The following is a 21,522-nucleotide window of genomic DNA, read 5'->3' on the forward strand; positions in this document are numbered from 1 at the left end:
TGCACAGTTATTTCTTCATGGTTTTTGGCTCATGGTCATGGCTGCATTTTGTAAGAAGCACATTTTGTAAGAAGCACATTTTGTATCCTGCTCTGCCAGGGTGATTTGACCCTGGGGCATGCCTACTTTTTTGGATATATTTGCTGAAATCCTATTGCTGATTTGGGTAACATTTAGTGTGTTTGCTGTGGTTCCCTCTGTTAATGACATCTGCTTGCACTGTGGTCAGTAGACATGAGGACAAACTTGAATAAAGCAGGTCTGGACACAAGACAAGCTGTGATCTGACCAAGTTTAAAAGCCAGGGAAAACTGAATTAGGTTTTCAGAGGATGGGAAATGGACTTCTTGTCTCAGCTGAAGGACATCTGGAGCATCTCCGATGTTCATAAGGGGGGTTCACCTGCAGCACAGGCTGTCTTACACTGCTGATCCCCAAAATAAGCACTATTCATAATCCTCTAGGAAAGACTGCTCTGCCTGTTCTTCTCTGTGCCAGCTTTCCTCGCCACATTGTTACCCTGTCTGACCTATGTCCTGCTGGTGGAATGACAAAATCCCTGTAACTCACTTCTTTCCTTTTTGGCACCTGTGAGGTAAGGAAGGGGTTTTGGTGTTTTAGGGTGAGGTTGCTATTCCCCACTTTTGCCCATGAACCGTATTAACTGAGAAAACTGTTTGCCAAAGCAAGGCTCTATATGTAAATTTCCAGTCGTGCTTTAAACTTGCCAGAAGTGTAGCTGAAAGGCACCCTGGCTGCTACACCAAAGCCCTGCTGACCTTAGTATGGTTTATTACTGTTTATTACTACACATACCAGTATGCAAATCGTCATGCCCCTGAAATTGTGCCTCCCCCTTAACATTTGCATCCTAAGAGGATGTTTCCCACCTTCACTGGTCGTTTTGCCACGGCATGGTGAGCCCCAGAGAGGGCTGCAGGATGATGACTGGGAATCAGCATTACCAAACCCCAGCCCTACAAATGAGTCACACTTGAGCAAAGAGCCTGGGCACCTTGTGTTCGGGCTTTTGGTCAGAGACCTGCTGCAAGCAAGGAATAGACTTTTGAAACCACTGCTGGGAATTCTTTTGTTTCATTTACACCTGGCAACTTCTGACTATTTGGCATCACCAAACTGTGCTACTATTGCTGCTATTACACTCCACTTCTAAGCTCTTTGTTGACCTTGTTGCTGAGCCATGTTTCTCCAGGAGCTGCCCAAAGATTTCTGGGATTGTAGTGAGCTCTGCTACATCCATTCTTCATTCCATTACCAACTTGAAGGCTGTAAGGAACAAAGAAATTAGGAAAAAGGGAAAAAATCTATTAAAAAACATTTATATATTGGAATTTTATACTGGCAATAGGGAAACTGACCAAAGGGATGGTCATTTAATCTCTAATTGATTTATATTTACTTTTGGGCAACATACATACCCTGAACCCAGCATTTTTGTTGCAACAGACTTGCATATTAGAGATGCTGAATAGCTCCTGCATGTTTTGTGAAGAGGCACACTGCTAAAGTAGAGAGAATTGGTTTCTAGCAATTGGAAGGTGCTTCTTGCATCTTTCTTGTTCTGAACCAGTTTGTATTATATTTTGAAATGAAATACCTGAACTTTCAAAGTTGAGAATAGACAGATCTCTGTTCATGTTTCTTCCATGGTTTCTAGTAAATGTATAAAACAATTTAAAATATAACACCTTAACTTTGTTTTTAAAGCACTCAATGAGTCATTTAAATTAATGGAACTGTGAACTCTGGGGAACTTTCAGCAAGAATTCTGACTTCTGCTCTTTTCTGATCTTGATGCATGATTTTCTCTATGCCTTGCTATGATGAATAATCATCTTTTACTTTAAGAACCTGGGTTCACCTCAAGCCACAGTTGTTCTTTGAGAATATTGGCATCTTTCTCGCCAATCTCTCTCAAGGAAGCTACTAACTTAAACTGTAAGTTGTACCTCCCTTCAATTTTCAATGACATATGCTTGTTATTATTGTTCTGCTTATCAGTATATCTCTCTTTCTGGGGATGTATTATTTCCTGCTTTGGCACCTCACTGCACTCAACAGAAGTACAGCTCTGGTTTCCAACTGCATAATGATAATAATTGAAGGGGAAATTTGGAAGGTTTTTATTCAGGAGACATGTTTCCTAAATTATGTTGAACCAGTAATTAAATGGATTCAATAATTGTCCTACCTTTTAACTCAGCGAAACGACTACAACCTTTCCAAACCTCTGGTAGAGAATTACCCTAATCAAGTCCAGAACCCTTCATGATTGATAGAAAATGCTGAATTTTCTAAGCAGATTTCCCGGTGTTTGGGTTCATGTTCTCACATGGAGGTGAGGCCAGCTATACGGATGAAAGAGCATGGAAAAAGTTCTTTGGAGGACAGCATTTTTGCTGTCCCCCAACTTTTTAGCCCCAAAACAGATAAATGTTGACTTTGCTGTCATGGAACCAGAAACATTGGTCCAGGCTGGCCCTCAGCCTCACATGCTAGGAATCCCAGGGATGTCCTCTCCTTGGAGTGTGCAAGCTGCTATAAAACTTCACCGTAAATCTTCAACACCACTTTGAATCCTGCTGGCATGGTACAACAGTGCTTTGCTGACACCAGAATCTGATTTTTGGGGGGTTTCTTTGGGTGTGATGATGAGGAATGGAGAACAGGCCTTTGGAGAATGATCAGTTATGTTTGTTAAAACAGTTCTGAGCTGGATACAGTGCCTTTTGGTCATGATTCAGGCAAGAAAGCACATGTCCAAGTGTGACAGAGTGGAAAAGAGCATGTTTGTGGCCCACATATAGTAATTTCTGTAAAAAAATTATCCCACTGGCTATATGATGTTATATTAGCCAACGTTTTCCACTTCTTTAAGTAGTGTCTCTGCTTCCAGAAAAAACCCACAACCTTAATCTCTCCAAATGAAAAGGCTATTAATTGAAGGAGACCTCAAAAGATCCCAAAACAATCCCATATACTAATTAACGACAGATTAAAGTGCAGTCTCTCCTATTCTCTCTGGAGGCAATATAATTTCTGAGGGGCTTCTTTCTGAGAGAAAGATAATTCCTCACGGCATTTCCTTGGTTTCATGTGCAGAAATGCACACTGTTTGCTAGCTGGCAAATAGCAAAGACGTGGGTGATGTATGAGGAGCAGCCCAGACTGCTGCTGCCACTGAATTTAAGATAATATATTTCATGATCATATTCCTGGAGTTTTTTAGCAACTGGTTTAATGCATGGGGAAGTATTTGGCTTACAAGCTGCAATGGGAGAGCTGGCAGTTGCACAGGAGGCTGGATTTCCCTGAGTAGCACAGTGGGGCTGGGTCACAGCAAGGGCTTTTGAACAGCTCCCAGGAGAGGCTCCATACTGTACAGATCTGTTGATGAAGAGCCCCTCTGCCTGGTCTGTGGAGGATTGCTGCCTCCTTGCTGCTTGGCAGAACAGGAATTTCATTTTGGAATGGATTTTATCCCTGTTTTCTGTCCTTTGGGCAAGGTGAACATGCAGAAGAGCTGGACCCTGCCTTACACTCCTGAATTAGAAGTCTTGGGACCATTTTACATCTCCAGCTGTGGAGGAAAAGCTCTGTTCTAACTCTGCTGTCAATTAAAGATTATTTTTCTTAACCTTGGCAACTACAGAACCACTAGCTGTGTCTCCTTTATTAGTAATCAATACCAGGACACCCGATTCTCCTTGAGAAAGCACTAGACCAGGTGTTTGCCAAAGGTCTCATGCATGAGCTCATTGATACACTTCATTTTCTCTAGGGCCCCTACTAGCTGCATAGAAAGCAACAGCTCCCCTTTTCAGAGGTGATGTGAGGACAGGATCTGCTGCTGTTGTGTGGTGCTCAGAGGATGATAATGCTTGAAGAGGCCGCTTACTCTAGCTCTGGAAAGGTTTTTTGCTGTGCCTAAGCCCTTCTGGACACAGCTTTATTGTTTAGCATGAGCATGAGGAAAAATACTGCATCCAAAAAAGTTCCTGTCTCAGCCTGGCTTGCAGCTTGCCTGGGCTTTCCCTTGTTTTTCCCAGCAGAGAGGCCCACACACAGTTTGGTGCTGGTTCTTTCTTCCACATATCTGCAGCTTCTATCTCCACCTCTTCCGCCGCATGAGGCACTGCGGGCACTCGAGGCTACCACAGAGCAAGGCAGCTCATCCTGGCCCAAAGCCTGCACCCAAACCTGCTGCTGTGCAGATCGTTTCTGACCAGTCCCTTTCTCTGTGGGACAGAGGGTGTGTGCACCTCAGTCCTGCAGCAGACATTACGCAGGGGAAGAGGATGCATGGGGCACGTGACAGGACAGCACCTTGTTGCCAGCACTGTGTGTGTTGCCAGTGATGATGATGGCCTGCTGACAGAAAGCTGTCACATCCCCAACTGATAGCCACAAATCTGTTTCAGTGGGAGTACAAGGCAGGATCTCCGGCTGGTCCAGCTCAGGGCGCCCATCCCCGTCTCTTTCTTGAGAAACAGCTATGTGTTAGCTCTTAGCAAGCTCATATGAACTGCATAAAAATACAGTATTTCTGGCTCACACTGACAAAACTGCTGTACTGGAACTTGCACTGGACAGGGCTGTACCAGCTACATCAGCTGAACTGCACAGGAGGAGGTAGCTGCACGAACCTGGCAGAAATGCGAAGGAATGGGGTCTGCCGCACACAGCCACAAGAGGGCACACGAAGCAAAGCGGACACACCTCTTCCATAGGCCTCCCTGGGGGTGAGTATGGCTAGTCTTAGAGCAGCTATCTGAATTTCTCTTGAGAGCTTTTATGTTTTGTATGCTTATTGGTGCTTTTTCTCTGTTCCCAGGCTGGCATCTACAGCTGAAGGGACATGTCATTTCTTGGTGTCTGAAAGAGGACAGCCCCATGACAGCCAATCCTAGCTCATGTTTCCCACAATCCCTGGCCCTGGGTTAGTTTTTCAGTCCCTCTCTGCTTTGTCTGGAAGGACACATCCTTAGCCAGGGAGCATGGCTAAAGAGAAAGAGTTAAAATGTGGATTGTTTGCACCCTATGACAATAGCTGCATAGAGCAGACTGACTTCTGGAAACAGTAAGTCCTTGGTTTCATGGCTTGTTGTTAAACACCCACCAGTGTGAAGGACAGAGAATTTGTCCTCTTGTTCTTAAAGAGGCACTGCATGGCTCTGTGCTTGCTATTTAAGGTCAGAGTCCCTGTGCAATCTCTCTTGCCCTTCCTGAAACGTCTAAACAAGCATCCTTGAATGCTCTCTGCTGCAATGGGACATTACCAGCTTGTTTTACATCTGGGTTGTGTTATTTATCATGACAAGGAACAAGTGGGACCATGGGAACAAATTGAAGAAAACTCTTCAGAGTTGTGTTTAATTCAAGATGCTCCTTGTAGGCTTTTCTTTCTCCCCTGCAATACGGACAGCAAATAGACATGCATTGCACTGGCCCATAGGTCCTGTCTGCCACCTGGGATGGCATCAAATGACAGGAACTGACCTGAAAGGAATTATGAGAAGCTGTGCAAAATGGCCATCACACCCCAAGACAGGACCACCTCTCCCTAAACCAATTCTGACAGTATCTCTATTAACGGACCTTCTAGGAACTGGTGGGAAAAAGCAGAAGAGAAAAAATGATGCCCGGAAAATAATAATGTGAGTCAATGCTTGGTGAGAGAGCAAAACTGAGAGGTGAAGAGATCCCTGCCTGGGAGCATCCATCTGCTTTCTCTGCCTGGCTATGGTGTTGCCTTGTGTTAGTAACAGGGTCATGACTTGCACAAGGACCACTGTGTCCTACAACACCCCTGCCACCTTACCCCAGTTTCACTCAGTTCTTGTTCCTGCTGCCTCAGAAAGGTTTACTGACAGTGAGATACATTAGGTGAGAAGTCAGGCTTAAGGGTAACAATGGAAAATAATTTGGGGGCAAAAAGAAAGTACATATTTGGTCAGTTCTACACGCAAGGTCTTGAACCAGCAGAGTTGTTTTGACAAGAAGTGTGGTTTTGTTTGAATGAAATAGTTATGAATTCAACTTCTAGACTGATTGCATCTTTATAGCCTAAAATTGCTTTATAGCTGTCATTTATTTGCCCTTTCACATAGGAATAGCTCTGTCAAGGACTGGTCTTGTAACAAACACCTGGAGGGTGAGCCGAGAACAATTACTCACTGACAAAATAGGAACTTGAGGATATCATAAAAACCTGTCAAACAACATGTTCAGCACCATCAAAGGAAGGTCCTTTGTGCACTAAACATATAGACTGCCTTGAGTGGGTCCTGTGGATGCTGATGTGAGTTCAGCATATGGGCAGGTTCATGGTCTTTGAAATACAAAGACCCCACCTCTTTTTTGGGCAGCCTTTGAACCACCGACTACTGGGAGAGGAAGCATGACACAGCTGCCTTGTTCTTATGCTATTTGGAGGCATATGCTAGTAGGCATGGTCAGAGACAGGATATTCGACTAGAATGACTTTTAGTATAACCATATACACCTATAGGACTTTTCATCTCAATGACTGTGTTTACCACAGCTGCTTTGCCAGCACTTCAGGGTAGGGTTTCATGCACTTTTGACACACAGAAGGCATTTGACACATATTTCAAGTCTTTAAAAGACAGGGTCTTCAGCCAGCGATGGCCTGCATGCCAGGCAGTACATCTGAAACAGCATGCCCAGATTCAACATCCTTTTTCTACCTGATGGAAAGTAAGGCTGCACTGCTTAGACAACACTCACACTTGAAAAGCAATCTTGGCACAGGACAGTAATTTTAAACAACTTTATAGCTCCTATGGAATATAAACACCACAGCAAGGTGCTGATGCAGTGAGGACTCTATTCAAACCAGTCTCTGTTCTTATAAAATTATTATAGAATAAAATGACTATAAAATCCGAATTAAAGAAAAGGTTTTATTTGTTCTTTATAAATATAATCAGAAATATTTTTCAAAGCCACAGGGATAAAAGGTGAAATTGCCTTTATTCATCTTAGTGTAAAAGAGGAAGAGGTAGAATTCACAGTTTCTAACATGCTAACCTTTTTCTAGCCCTGTTCATTAGATGCTTCTAGCATCTCTGAACTGAGCTCAGGTCTTGTCCTTTAAAGTCTTTTAGATCATAATAGCTTAGCCAATATGATGGCTTAAATCAGGCATCTATTATGTTATATATCCTTTCTTCTTCCAAAGGTACTATACAATGCCTCAGAAAAGCTTGTGCATGCCATTTCCTGGAAGAGACATGATTGCAAGCAGCAAAATTGATATGGAAAAAGCAAGTGCTACCATGCCCCTCCTCTGCATTTTCATGGAAGCACCTTAAAAACTCGTTGTCAAAGAAGTGCACTTCTCAGGCTGCCATCAGCACAACCTAGCTGCAAATTGAGGAGCAAATTTCTTACCATTAATATTCAGGCTTTGTGTAACTAAGTCGAGAGTTCTGAAAGGTCGTATCTCAGCCAAAGGTAGGAGAAATTTTATTTCTATGGGAATTTCTTTAGAATATTTAACTAGTAACTCTCCAATGAAGAATTCAATTCTCATATGTTATGGCAATAGTTTTGCTCTAAGAAAAAGCTTTTTTTTTCAGTTTTTGTCTGCTCAGAATCTGGTTCTAATGACTCCATTTTCTGTGCATCCGCTCCATCACGCGATGGTAGTAGTTCTTCTTCTGGAATAAATTGAGCAGGACAGCATCTTCTTTGTTGGCTTGCTACATTGCCCTTACTCACCTTTGCAATTTGGTGGATATCCTTGACAATTATTTTTTCAGTATCTTCTAGTACCGTTGTCAATAAATTAAATAGGAGAGCAATCCAAGCAAGACCAAAAACAATCCAGATGGCCACCAGCGTTCGATAGTAGGAAAAGTAATTCCTGCCAGGCTGTTTGCCTGCAGATAAGGAGGGAGAAAGAAGAAGAAAATAATCAAGTTAAAATTTCTCTGTTGGTGTAATGGGGGGCCACCCTAGTGTATTCATCGGTGTATTTTATGTTGAGTACTTTAAGGTGACTTTTTCATCATAGAGGATTCTCTCACCTCCCCAGCATTAGGTCAAGGCTGGGAAATCTCTTGCTGTTACAATAAACTGGTACATGCTAGCACAAACATGCTGGCCTGTAAAAAGATATACCGGATTTCACATATTGATATACTGGTGGCCTTCTATGATGGGGCTACAGAACTGATTGACAAAGGTAGAGCAGTTGATGTCATCTACCTGGACTTGTGCAAAGCGTTCGACACTATCCCACGCGACATCCTTGTCTCTAAATTGGAGAGACATGAATTTGATGGATGGACCACTCGGTGGATAAAGAACTGGCTGGATGGCTGCACGCGAAGAGTTGTGGTCAATGGCTCGATGTCCAGCTGGAGACCAGTAACGAGTGGTGTCCCTCAGGGATCAGTGTTGGGATCAGTCTTATTCAACATCTTTTTAAGTAAGTGACGTGGACAGTGGGATTGAGTGCGCCCGCAGCAAGTTTGCCAATGACACCAAGCTGTGTGGTTCGGCTGATACACTGGAGGGAAGGAATGCCATCCAGAGGGACCTTGACACGCTTGTGAGGTGGGCTGATGCCAACCTTATGAAGTTTAACCATGCCAAGTGCAAGGTCCTACAGCTGGGTCAGAGCAATCCCAGGCACAGCTATAGGTTGGGCAGAGAAGAGATGCAGAGCAGCCCTGCAGAGAAGGACTTGGGGGTGTTGGTTAATGAGAAAATGAACATGAGCCGGCAGTGTGCGCTCACAGCCCAGAAAGCCAACCGTATCCTGGGCTGCATCAAAAGCAGCGTGACCAGCAGGTCGAAGGAGGTGATCCTGCCCCTCTACTCTGCTCTTGGGAGACCTCACCTGGAGTATTGTGTGCAGTTCTGGTGTCCTCAACATAAAAAGGACATGGAACTGCTGGAACAAGTCCAGAGGAGGGCCAAGAGGATGATCAGGGGACTGGAGCACCTCCCGTATGAAGACAGGCTGAGAAAGTTGGGGCTGTTCAGCCTGATGAAGAGAAGGCTGCGTGGAGACTTCATAGCAGCCTTTCAGTACCTGAAGGGTGCCTATAGGGATGCTGCGGAGGGACTCTTCATTAGGGACTGTAGTGACAGGACAAGGAGTAATGGGTTAAAACTTAAACAGGAGAAGTTTAGATTGTCTATAAGGAGGAAACTCTTTCCTGTTAGGGTGGTGAGGCACTGGAATGGGTTGCCCAGGGAGGCTGTGAATGCTCCATCCCTGGCAGTGTTCAAGGCCAGGCTGGATGAAGCCTTGGGTGAGATGGTTTAGTGTGAGGTGCCCCTGCCCATGGCAGGGGAGTTGGAACTTTATGATCTTGAGGTCCTTTCCAACCCTAACTATTCTATGATTCTATGAATTAGCAGCAGAGCAGGATAATTTTTGCCCTTACAGTGTACCAATCCCAAATCAACCTCTACACCTAAATGCAATGATGTGGGAGGTAGTGTAAAAATGTATTGTATTATCTGGAAAATATCCCCAAATTCACATAGCACAAAAAGCAGTGCACAGTGGACCACTATAACCACACAACTACTACTACCTAAGTTATTGTAATTTTGTGTATTTCTATAAAGTGTGAATATAACTTCATATATATTTGCTTTAAATTATAGTTACCCTTGATCATACAAAGAGAGTAATTGCAATTCCTAATTCACTTTTGAACAGTCTGAGGCACTTCTTCCATTAACAAAAATAGGTGACTTCTGAGAACTCACTGACACATGCCAAGCATACAATTTTCTGTGTTGGAAACCAGACCTAAGCTTACTTCATGCAGTCCAAATCTCTTACCATCAGCCCGTATCTTTTCTGCATGGATCATTTTATTTCTGCAGTCAACAGTACACCACCATACAGACAGAATTTGCTCCTACTGCACTTAGTCCCACACGACATTATCATGACACAGCTTATATGGCTGTGCAAGAAAACTTGGTGATACTGTGTATAGAGTGCTGTAACTGACTGTCAAGGGTGACTCCACATAGTCGGTAACATGGCAGGGTGCATGGACAGGGAGATCACAAACCTGGTGGATCATTTACCTTTGTCAAGCTTCCCAGAAGGAGCTTCACAACTGGCAACTCTTTTCAAGTCCCGCAGGACTCTGTAGTGCATAGATCAATGTGCAGGATTTTTGTATTTCATCAGGCAAGAGCTGTGGAAATGAGGCAGAAGTGGGCTGGTTTGACCTCCTGGATAGATATCTAACAGCTGCTTCTGCTGCTGGGGTTGAGTTGGCACAGGGGATGCCAGGCTTGCTACAGAGCATCTCCTTTTGTGTTCTTATCTGAAGTTCATGATGTGGGGTTAGCAAAGCAACTAGTAATGTCTTTGTAATGTTAACTCAAAACTGGATTTAGCAGGGCATAAATTCAGTTTACAGCCCAAAGGGAGTTTCACCCTAGAGGTATCACCTATATGTATTACAGTTAAATCCAGACTCTGTCACCTTCCTACCCAAAACAGGCTTTATCTCATGCTTGAAATACAACAGCTACAAATCGGATTTGAATTACTAAAATGTGAATAAACTCAAACCTGTTCTGTTCCACTTGGCCAGCACAAATCCATTTGTCATCTGTAATTAATTCTAAACAAATAATACTCAGAGCAGTCATTGATTCTGCTTGTTTCATTGTGAGGTGTGAGGCATTAAACTTACCATTTTATCACCTTTGTTTAAGGCAAATTGAGATATATATTGCAGGGAAAAATATTTCAGCTCCAGTTAAGTCATCCTAATGAAGATGAAATCGCAGTGCCAGGAGGCCTAATTGTTATTTTTTAACTGTATTTGTAAAATAATATGTCTGCAGAGCACATAGTCACAGCAGCCTGTGACTTGCTGACATTATTGTAAAACACACTTGCAATTTGGACAAAGGAAGAGAATGCACCAATTTAATGTTCACTATTTCTCACACACGGCACCAATCTTTCTCCATCTTCCTGTGAGGTCCCTTCCAACCCTTGGGATTCTGTGATTCTGTGATTCTGTGATTCCTGTGTTCCACATCACTGTGTTTGAGGTGCTCAGCATCACACAGGACAAGGTTATCAGTCCTATAGATGTTCAGGAAAGAAATGCCTATGCCCTATTGTACTCCACTGCAGTGACAAAGATTGTCCCCAGCTGGAGAAAACAGTAAGCAAAGAGGTCACTGTTGTGTCATACAGATTCTTTGCTGCTGCTCGAGTTCTGTTTCATATTTGTGGCAATGCTGCTTAACCATTGTTGGAGACAAGGAACCTTTCTTTGGATTATGTGAAAAGAGAAATTTCAAGGGACACATGTTTCCTATGCTTTTTATCAAGAGGGAGCAATTAGCTAGCTGGGATGACTTTGGGAAATGTTGCCTAATCAATTTGTTGTTATTGCATGAATTAACCATCAGCTAGTCTATAAGATCATTACAATCACTAAACTCATGTGAACAAGCAAGATGTCAACTGGATTGTCAAAGCACTACCCAGCCTCTGTAGCAGACTAAGAGAAATTAAAGTCAGCAGAAAACATTATATGATTATAAAAACTTTATATGATTATAAAAAGGACATGAAACTGTTGGAACAACTCCAGAGGAGGGCCACGAGGGTGATCAGGGGACTGGAGCACCTCCCGTATGAAGATAGGCTGAGGAAGTTGGGGCTGTTCAGCCTGGAGAAGAGAAGGCTGCATGGAGACTTCATAGCAGCCTTCCAGTACCTGAAGGGGGCCTATAGGGATGCTGCGGAGGGACTCTTCATTAGGGACTGTAGTGACAGAACAAGGGGTAATGGGTTAAAACTTAAACAGGAGAAGTTTAGATTGGATATAAGGAGGAAATTCTTTCCTGTTAGGGTGCTGAGGCACTGGAATGGGTTGCCCAGGGAGGTTGTGAGTGCTCCATCCCTGGCAGTGTTCAAGTCCAGGTTGGCTGAAGCCTTGGGTGGGATTGTTTAGTGTGAGGTGTCCCTGCCTATGGCAGGGGGGTTGGAACTAGATGATCTTGAGGTCCTTTCCAACCCTAACTATTCTATGATTCTATGAATCTATGATGCATAGGAGAGTAAAGAAGGCCACTTTCATGGTGGTATCTATAAGACCCACTTCTCATAGAGTGAGTAGATTTCCCATTTGCCATGACTGGGATTTCTACCTGTTGTGTAAAATCATGTCTCTTCTGAAAGATGACCACTTAGTTCTTCAATATATAGTTTGAGACATAAGTCTTAGGTAAGACTTATGCAAAGATACATGCCTTATTTTGTATGACTGTCTCAAACTGTTCCCTTTTAGTATATGCAAATTCTTATGCTCCTTGGATTCTCCCCCTACACTTCCCTCCCCAAAATGCTTGGCTTTTTTGCATCCCAAAGCACCGTATTTATTATATTTAGACAATTTTGTGTTTTTGTCAGCACATGCAATCCCAGAGAAATGAGTAATACCCCCAGAACTGTACAAGACAAAGACTAGTCAAAGACTCACACAGATTTGCCTCTACAATACACTGGTGGACTGTGCAGCCAACCCATGGTAATTATGGTCATGACCCTGGTGCTTTACTATGTCTCCTTTCTGAAATCAACCTTACCTACTACATAATCTCCGAAGCCAATGGTGCTGAGGGTGATAAATGCAAAGTAAATTCCTTCGCTGTAGGACCAGCCCTCTGTTTTCTGGAAGAAGAGTGATGGCAAGCACAGAAAAACTAGGATCCCCGTTGCCAGGAAAAACAGAAGGGTCAGAAATTCTATCTTCTTCTGAAAAAGAAACCAGTTCAATTACAAGCATGATTTGACACACTACTAGGTCCTATATAATGATGGCTATTGAAAATGGGTGGATATCTAGGAATACCTACTAGGACCACAGGAACTGAAGGGTTTGTATTGAGTACTCTTCCTCTGAAAGTACCCTAGGCTTGCTTTGAAGCAGGGACACCCCATGTATTATGGGTGTTAACATGTCCACAGTAGCACTGGGAGATGTAGTCTTTTATTTGATTGTATCAATCTCCAGCGACTGTGAGTATAGGAGGAATTCCTTTCAATGAATTTTACAGGAGTCAGACTATTTCCACTTTTCACCAGACAACTTTGCTTTTATTTTTTAGGTATTTGGGTATATTTACACTGTTTCTGACAATACTATCTTGAAGAGTCTTGATTGTTGACCTGATTCCTCACTGTGTCAGTGACACAACTTTGTTCCTACCCGGTGGATACCTTACCGCAAGAAGACCTTTAATAAATGAGCTCTTGATGAAGAAGTGCCTGGAAAGTGACTTTTGAACCATCCTACTTCCCAGCAGTCATGAAGAAGCTTTGACTGGAGAAAAAGACTTGTTATGTATTAAGATTTATCAGCTAGACACACATATACAGAATTTTCTAAGTCTAGATTGTCTGGAAATTAATGGCAGCTCTTGGGTATTTTTTCATGCCTTTGTGCCTTGTGCATGTGCTTGAGTCTACATCTCATCAGGCCTTATGTCCTATTTAAGATCGCCAGACATAGGGAGAAATTTGACCATTTGAACAGGGCTGTCTGTAGCATACATACCTTGTATTGAAAGAGAATTACAGTAGGAGACACAGCAAAGCTATTCTCACTTCCTTGGTAGTGACGAGAGAAGGGGACGAGCTGCAGACAACTTGGGGCATAATGAGGCAAGACACATCCTACCTCTGGCTATTCACAGGTGCCTCCTCACCTTTCAGCAAGTGGGCTCAAACGAATAACTTCAACCTGTTTTTTCCTTTCTGTCAAAGCTAAGGGTGGAGAGGGACTAAAGGACCCCATAATGAATAAGGAGGGGTGACACACTAGGCATTAAGTCAATATTATTGACTAATTATAGTATTGAAACCCCAATAGTTCACTGCTTTTTACAGCTTTTTACTGCTCACCTGCTTCATGCCGCCTTGAGATGATTAATCATCTCTCTCTTTGCTGGTTATAAAGGGAGACATGTACTTCCCAAGAGAGTTAACTTCTGAGGTGTCTGGAGAAATAAGATATGGTGTCCACTCTCTCCAGTGATTAATAAAGGGGGCTGGATGTCTGCCATTTAGATGGATAGATAAAATGCATCCCTTTCTAAGAATATCACGTCTGTGGTTGCCTTGTCTGTTTAGCTCTGCAAGCGAGGAATGTCTCTTTCCCTCTCCTAATGCAATGCCTAACAAACACAGCATGAGGACAAATATAATAGGGGATAATGCCACCATACACCTTGAAAATAAAACTAGAAATAAGCATATAACTGCCCAAGTAATTAAAGCCAATTACCTTTCTCATTCCTTTCTCGTACAGGAATTTCCCCAGCTTTTTACACAGCAGTGAGAGCATCTTACCAACACGATGTAGAAAAACAATATTCAGAGGGATTCCAAACAGAGCAAAAAAGACACAGAAGATCTGGCCTCCAACAGTTTTAGGACGTAGTGTGCCATAGCCTATGAAAAAAACCACGGTCAGAGGAGATATTCCAGAGAACTGGAGCAGCCAGTCACATTCACACTTACCCCAACCTGGCCTGCCTTTGACCCTAAAAGATGTGGCTAGCACATCTTAGTCAACATGCATACTATTTTCCAGAAAAAGGCAGCAAGAAAGTGATTCACCATGCATGTTTTGGGGGATGCAGAGAGCCCTGTGTGCTCCCAACCCAATCTTAGTGGGAACAAAAAACAGAATCTAAAAGCTGTTATGGGAAACATGCACTGTCCTGTGACAAATACATGGAAAGACAAAACCCGGAAGTCTGGGGTCCTAGAAGACATCAAGGCTGGAGTCACAAACTGTTTGCCATGTCAGAATCACACACAGCTATCACTAGCTTCTTGTCAATCTGCCTGTCTGCTAGTGACCTTGGCTAAATCCCAGGAAGCTGAAATGTTCAGATACTGGCTCCAGTCCTGGAGCAGTGTAGTGTGTATTAGAATAGATGGTGCTAATTAGTCCAGACCTTACTGGTGGCTGATTTATTCACGCCAGAGAGATATTGTCATAAAGTCCTACTAAAAGAGGATTTATCTACTTAGATAAATAGTAGAACAACAGCTGCAGAACTCCAGACATCTCCTCTAATGGAATGGAGACTGTTCTTAGACCCCATGAGGTATATCCCTGAGTGCAAAAGTCCTGTACTTTCTGTATGTCCTTACTCTATCAGTGATCCTGAGAAAAGGCACTTTCCCAAGCACAGTTCATCTCAAGGCATCCACTACTTGGAAAATGCAATGTTTTATTTGGGGGAAGAGACAACTGGTTTACTGGATATTAGGCCCCAAATGCTTGTCTTGTGCTCTCTGTTATAGAAATATTCCATTTTCATGACAAAACCTAGTGAAGATGAGTGGAAGTACCTGACGTACCTTCACAACAGACTTGCGTGGCAAAGGTGCAGAGAAACAGACCGTCCTGGGATGGTCTGCTCACCTGTGCTAGTGTTGGCAAATACAGAGTTAATTTTCTTCATACTAGTAGCTAGTATGGGACTATGGTCTGAATTTGTGCTGAAAACAGTGTTGATAATTCAGGGCTTGTTTTGTTATTGCTGAGCAGTGCTGAGCAGACTCAAGTCCTTTTCTGCTCCTCACCCCACCCCACCAGTGAGGAGGCTGGGGGTGCACAAGAAGTTGGGAGGGTACACAGTGAGGACGGCTGATCCCAATCAACCAAAGGAATATACCACAGGACATCATGCTTAGCATATAAAGTTGGGGGAAGAAGAAGAAAAGGAGGGATATTCAGAGTTATGGCATTTTGTTTTCCCAAGTAACTGTTACATGTGATGGAATCCTGCTTTCCTGGAGTTGCCTGAACACCTGCCTTCTGATGGGAAGTAGTGAATCAATTCCTTGGTTTGCTCTGCTGGTGCATATAGCTTCTGCTTTACCTATTAAACTGTCTTCATCTCAACCCATGAGTTTTCTCACTTTCAGTCTTCTGATTCTCTCCCCCACCCAACCGGGGCAGAGTGAGAGGTGCTTAGCTGTTGGCTGGGGTTAAACCATGACACTGCCTCACTAGGGAAACAAATTTTACAGAAAGTGATTGATTTATTTGGCTGAGAAATGTTGTAATGAAAAAATACAGTAATACAGGTGGTGGCAATGAATGGATTGGCTAGTAGAAGAATGCTGACAAACTAGGGAAGCTTTATTGATACGTGAATGTTGTAACCATCATAGAATCATAGAATAGTTAGGGTTGGAAAGGACCTCAAGATCATCTAGTTCCAACCCCCCTGCCATGGGCAGGGACACCTCACACTAAACCATGTCACCCAAGGCTTCAGCCAACCTGGCCTTGAACACTGCCAGGGATGGAGCACTCACAACCCCCCTGGGCAACCCATTCCAGTGCCTCAGCACCCTAACAGGAAAGAATTTCCTCCTTATCTCCAATCTAAACTTCCCCTGTTTAAGTTTTAACCCATTACCCCTTGTCCTGTCACTACAGTCCCTGACGAAGAGACCCTCCCCAGCATCCCTATAGGCCCCCTTCAGGTACTGGAAGGCTGCTATGAAGTCTCCATGCAGCCTTCTCTTCAAACCATGGAACATTTGTCATTGATTTGATGGCTCAGAAGCCTTTCTTTCTACAGCAGGAGGTCTCCTGTGTGGGTTTGTGCAACATCTGCACACCCACCATGATGCTGGGACAGCACTGGGGCCCTTGTGACATGTCACACTCACATCTCAGTGCAGCAGCCATGCCCACAGTGTAGCGTGAATGAGGCCTCAGCTTTACTCTGAAGAAACATAGCTTTGACTTTCACTGCATCTGAGAGTGTGAAGTGGGAGCAAATGGCATGGATTTTATGCTTAAATTTGGCAGGCCTGCACTTTTTTGGATTCATATTTGAGAGAAAGGGACAGGTAGGCAGGCCCTAAAAAGGTTAGAAGAGCTTGAAGAAGCAGTGTAAAAGTCTCAGCATTTGTTTTGCCCCCTGTCATGGCTTAAACCCAGTCAGCCATAAATCACGCAGTCTCTCTCTCACTCCCCCCCCTCTTCTTGCCCTCCCCGTACTCTCGGAAGGACAGAGCGGAGAACCAAAAAGAATGCAACTCCCATGGGTTGAGATAAGAACAGTTTAGTAACTAAGGTATAACACAGATCACTACTGCTACCACCAATAATAATAATGATAAAGGAAATAACAAGGGAAGAAAATACAACACCTCAACACCAGCTGACTGATAACTCACCCCACCCCTCCCAACTGAGCACCGACTCATACCTAGTCCAACCCCGCAGTGCCCTAGCTCTTCCAGGTAACTCTCTGTTACATCCTGGGCATGACGTGCTATGGTATGGAATACCTCTTTGGCTAGTTTGGGTCAGGTGTCCTGTCTCTGCTTCCTCCCAGCTTCCCCTCCTCCCTGGCAGAGCATGAGGCTCAGAAAGTCCTTAGTCAGACTAAAACATTTGTGTTATCAGCAATGTTCTCAGGCCAAAAGTCAAAACACAGAGCTGCACCAGCTACTAAGAAGGAGAAAAATGACTGATACTGCTGAACCCAAGACACCCCGTTCCCACTTTTTCCATCCTGGCGTATTACTAGTTCAATATGTGCATGAACAGCTCAGGATAGATTATTGAGACAGTGTCCATGCCCAAGGAAAGTTCACTTCTTCCTTGTAATTCTTTTATGCTTTACAGCACTCTTGGATTTAAAGCCTATTTTACCCTAAAACAAAGACGAGGAAAGTGAAGTTTGCTCCCACCCACAACTGGTAGCAGATTTAGCATTTTAACAGATGGCTCAAAAAGAAGCAAGTGTGAAATAATACGAAAAGCCAAAATAAGTGTACCAAGAGTTGTGTGTGAGGTCTCAGGACCAAGTCTGTTGCCATTCACAACAACGAAGGGCTGAAGTTTTTATTCTTTAAAATATCAATTCAGGTCCTGTTAACCAGGCATTACATACATATACATGTAAAGCATCAGACTTACCTATGGTGGAGACAACTGTGCCTGCAAAGAAGAAGGAGTTACTGAAATCCCAGTTGCTGTCTTCAATCTGTGATTCATTTCCAACAGGGTATACTCCATTATGAATGGCTTCAGTCAGTTTCTGGGAGTGAAACATTCGGTATCAACACAGCTGCTTTTCTGAAGTGCTTGCTGCAAGAATAGACTTAGCCAGCTACTGCTCCTTTCCTGTAAATACCACTCACCAGTACTCAGTGATACTCTTGACACTATTCACACCTTCACCTCCAGTGTTTTTGAATATCATTCTTTTGCCCTGTTTATGCTGACTGCTCTAGTGGTTGTTAGGAGAAATAGCTTACTTTAGCATGATCAAGGACCTCTGCTCTTTTAGGCTAAGTACTTTAGAAAAAAATGATCCTACATATGACTAGGATGTTGCAGAGCAAGACAGACCACTGAATTACATGATGGAGTGGCTGGTTGATGGTTTTGAGTTTGCCCTTAAGTTGACAGAGGTGGATACAAGATCTAATCACCCACATGTATGCACGCACACTGAGCAGTGACTCCTATCCCTCCCAGAGGGCATCAGTGGGTTATAACAGGGTACATGTGACACACAAGAGAATTTCATTTTAATTTTGCATTCTGATTAGTATCACAGATTTAATTTCAGAGAAAGTCAATTGATTAACAAAGCATTACTCTTGGTGTCACCATAACCACAATTTAGCCTGACATACGCACTCTTCTCACAACTGCATGCATGAACACACATACACATATTTACAATGTGGTCTTTGAGATGAGGTTAGATGAATTAAAAAGCCAAACACTATGCAGAAGTCCCTGCCTTTAGCAAGCAGAGAACATTGGACTGGACATCTGAAAGGCAGGCTGGTTTGTACAGAAACAGCAAGAGAAAATCCAGAGCTGAACCCTGCCAGAGGCGTGTCAAAAGCTGGAATAAATTGCACCAGAAAAAATTTTCCTTCCCCCTTCCATGCTCACTATCTTTAGTGCTGGTGTCCCAGAAAATCAAAGCTAACAGGAATTATTCCACAGCCCTTGCACAAAGACTTCACTGTCTTAAAAAATTTCTCCTTTTTTTAGCCCTATCCACAAAGAAAAAAATTAATCCAAAGTGAAGAGGGTGCAGGCATATATGAACTTGGGCTGGATCACTAGTTGTGTTGTTAGACATACCAGTTCTTCCCCTCCTTTCCGTATCCTGTGAACTAGCTATTAATCTCCTATGCAGAAATGCTTACCGTAAGGCTATTTGCACTCCCCATTTCCTTCTTCATTGCAACAGCTAGAACTAGGACATACCAACAATTTGGAGACAATTGTACTCATCCTCAGCCTCCTGTGTCATGATCAGAAACACCTTTCCCTTGGCCAGGCTATCTGTTTTACTTCTGCAGCATCTTCAAAAAGTAAACCCTCACTATGCCACCCTCCTTGTATTGATTTGGGCTTCTTTATTTTTTCCCAACAGATTACTTCTGACCTTGCCATATGGTTTATTTGGGCTATCTCTGACACTGTTCTACGTGGCAACCATGCCCACTCATTTCAGACAGCTTCATTTTTCCTGCCATGCCACCCATTGTAGGTAATTCAGCCACACCAAAATCTGAATCAAGAGGAGTCAAGACCCCAAATAATCAGGACACTGTGGGATGGGGACTGTTAATAGGTAACACATAAGGTTTTGTCAAACTGCACAAGCTGTATTTACCATCAGAGTGACCTGCCTGCTCAGACTGGACAGCGAGCCTGGGGTTTGGTAAAAGCATGCCGATGACAACATCAGTAGGAAAGCAGAGAAAGTTATCTGGATAGCAAGGCTGAAGAGGAAACAACATGTGATGGGGAGACAGGAGGGAGAAAGGGCTTCCACAGGGGTGCCACGCACCTTCATAAACTGTTCCACCTCCGCCACTGTGAGATGAGTGAAGTTCTGCAGAAAAGCCTCCTTCATCTGGGCAGCTGCGATTTTCTCCTGCTTCTCAGCAGTTCTCTCCAGTGCCTGGAACACAGCAGCACCCACAAGCAGGTAGATAAAGTAGCCAGCCACCAGCAAACCTGTCTGCAGCTTGTCACTGTGCATGGCCTTTGGTGGGACACAGCAAAGGACCAAGAGTGACAGATGGTGATGCCTCCCCCAGGCAGGAAGAGCCCTCCCAGCTCCAGTTTCCACTGGCATTCTGCACTGACAGCAACAGTAAGCTGTCAAACACATTCATGGGGAACTTGGGGGAAAAAAACTAAAAACCAAATAAACAATAAAAACCAAAACCAAACCCAAACCACAGAAAACCCCAACCCTCTCAAAAAAACTTTTCCACTCTCTGGGCTGCATGCTGTTTAGGAATTTCCTCTTGTCTGTGAAACTCTGTCTTGCTGAGTTCTCAGGAAAAGTGGGTCAGGATGTGAGGATCTGGCAAGTGGCCATCTCCTGCTCAAGAGGCTCTGGGGACAGGTGAGGATAGCCTGTAAATGGTCCACAGAGAGCTTGCTAGGAAAAACGTTATTTCCCCTCCTCTGTGGCCTGCCAACTCCAAGAACTGGTCTCCAGAGCAAGCCCAAATGACCTCAGAAGCCCATTGTAGTGAGGTGGGTGTGTCTCTACTCCCAAGCAACAAGCCCTAGAGCAAGAAGAAATAGCCTCAAGCTGTGATGGAGAAGTTTTAGATTTGCTGTTAGAAAAAAATGTCTTCACACAAAAGGTCGTCAAGCACTGAGTTCGGAAAAATAGCAGACAGATCTGAGTTTGGCTGCACCAGGAACATTCTTAACACTGAGATTAAGTTGCTTGATCTTAGACTTTTAAGTATTTTAATTTGTTTTGTGCACAATTTCTTTGTTATTTCAGCAGAAGCCCTACTTTGGTAATAAGAAAACACTGAAGCAAATCATAGAATCACAGAATAGTCAGGGATGGAAAGGACCTTAAGATCATCAAGTTCCAACTCCCCTGCCATGGGCAGGGACACCTCACACTAAACCATCTCACCCAAGGCTCTGTCCGGCCTGGCCTTGAACACTGCCAGGGATGGAGCGTTCATAACTTCCCTGGGCAACCCATTCCAGTGCCTCACCACCCTTACAGTAAAGAACTTCCTCCTTACAGCCAATCTAAACTTCCCCTGTTTAAGTATGAATCCATTACCCCTTGTCCTATAAGTACAATCCCTAATGAATAGTTCATCCCCAGCATCCCTATAGCCCCCCTTCAGAAACTGGAAGGCTGCTATGAGGTCTCCACGCAGCCTTCTCTTCTCCAGGCTGAACAGCCCCAACTTTCTCAGCCTGTCTTCATACGGGAGGTGCTCCAGTCCCCTGATCACCCTCGTGGCCCTCCTCTGGACTTGTTCCAGCAGTTCCATGTCCTTTTTATGTTGAGGACACCAGAACTGCACACAATACTCCAGGTGAGGTCTCCCAAGAGCAGAGTAGAGGGGCAGGATCACTTTCTTCGACCTGCTGGTCAAGCTCCTTTTGATGCAGCCCAGGA

General features: G+C 43.7%; 1 protein-coding gene across 1 annotated transcript; it reads right to left on the bottom strand.

Annotated features, from left to right (window-relative positions):
• Positions 1–6,933: 6,933 nt before the first annotated feature.
• LOC136017118 (potassium channel subfamily K member 16-like) lies at positions 6,934–20,251 on the bottom strand. The gene is given in 6 exon segments (XM_065685134.1): positions 6,934–7,928; positions 12,643–12,811; positions 14,343–14,509; positions 18,018–18,138; positions 19,921–20,161; positions 20,163–20,251. Coding segments are annotated over 6 exon segments (1,140 nt in total). The 3' UTR covers positions 6,934–7,575.
• Between the last annotated feature and the right edge of the window lie 1,271 nt (positions 20,252–21,522).

Source organism: Lathamus discolor, chromosome 6, assembly GCF_037157495.1.
Source record: "Lathamus discolor isolate bLatDis1 chromosome 6, bLatDis1.hap1, whole genome shotgun sequence".
In the NCBI taxonomy this organism is placed as follows: domain Eukaryota; kingdom Metazoa; phylum Chordata; class Aves; order Psittaciformes; family Psittacidae; genus Lathamus; species Lathamus discolor.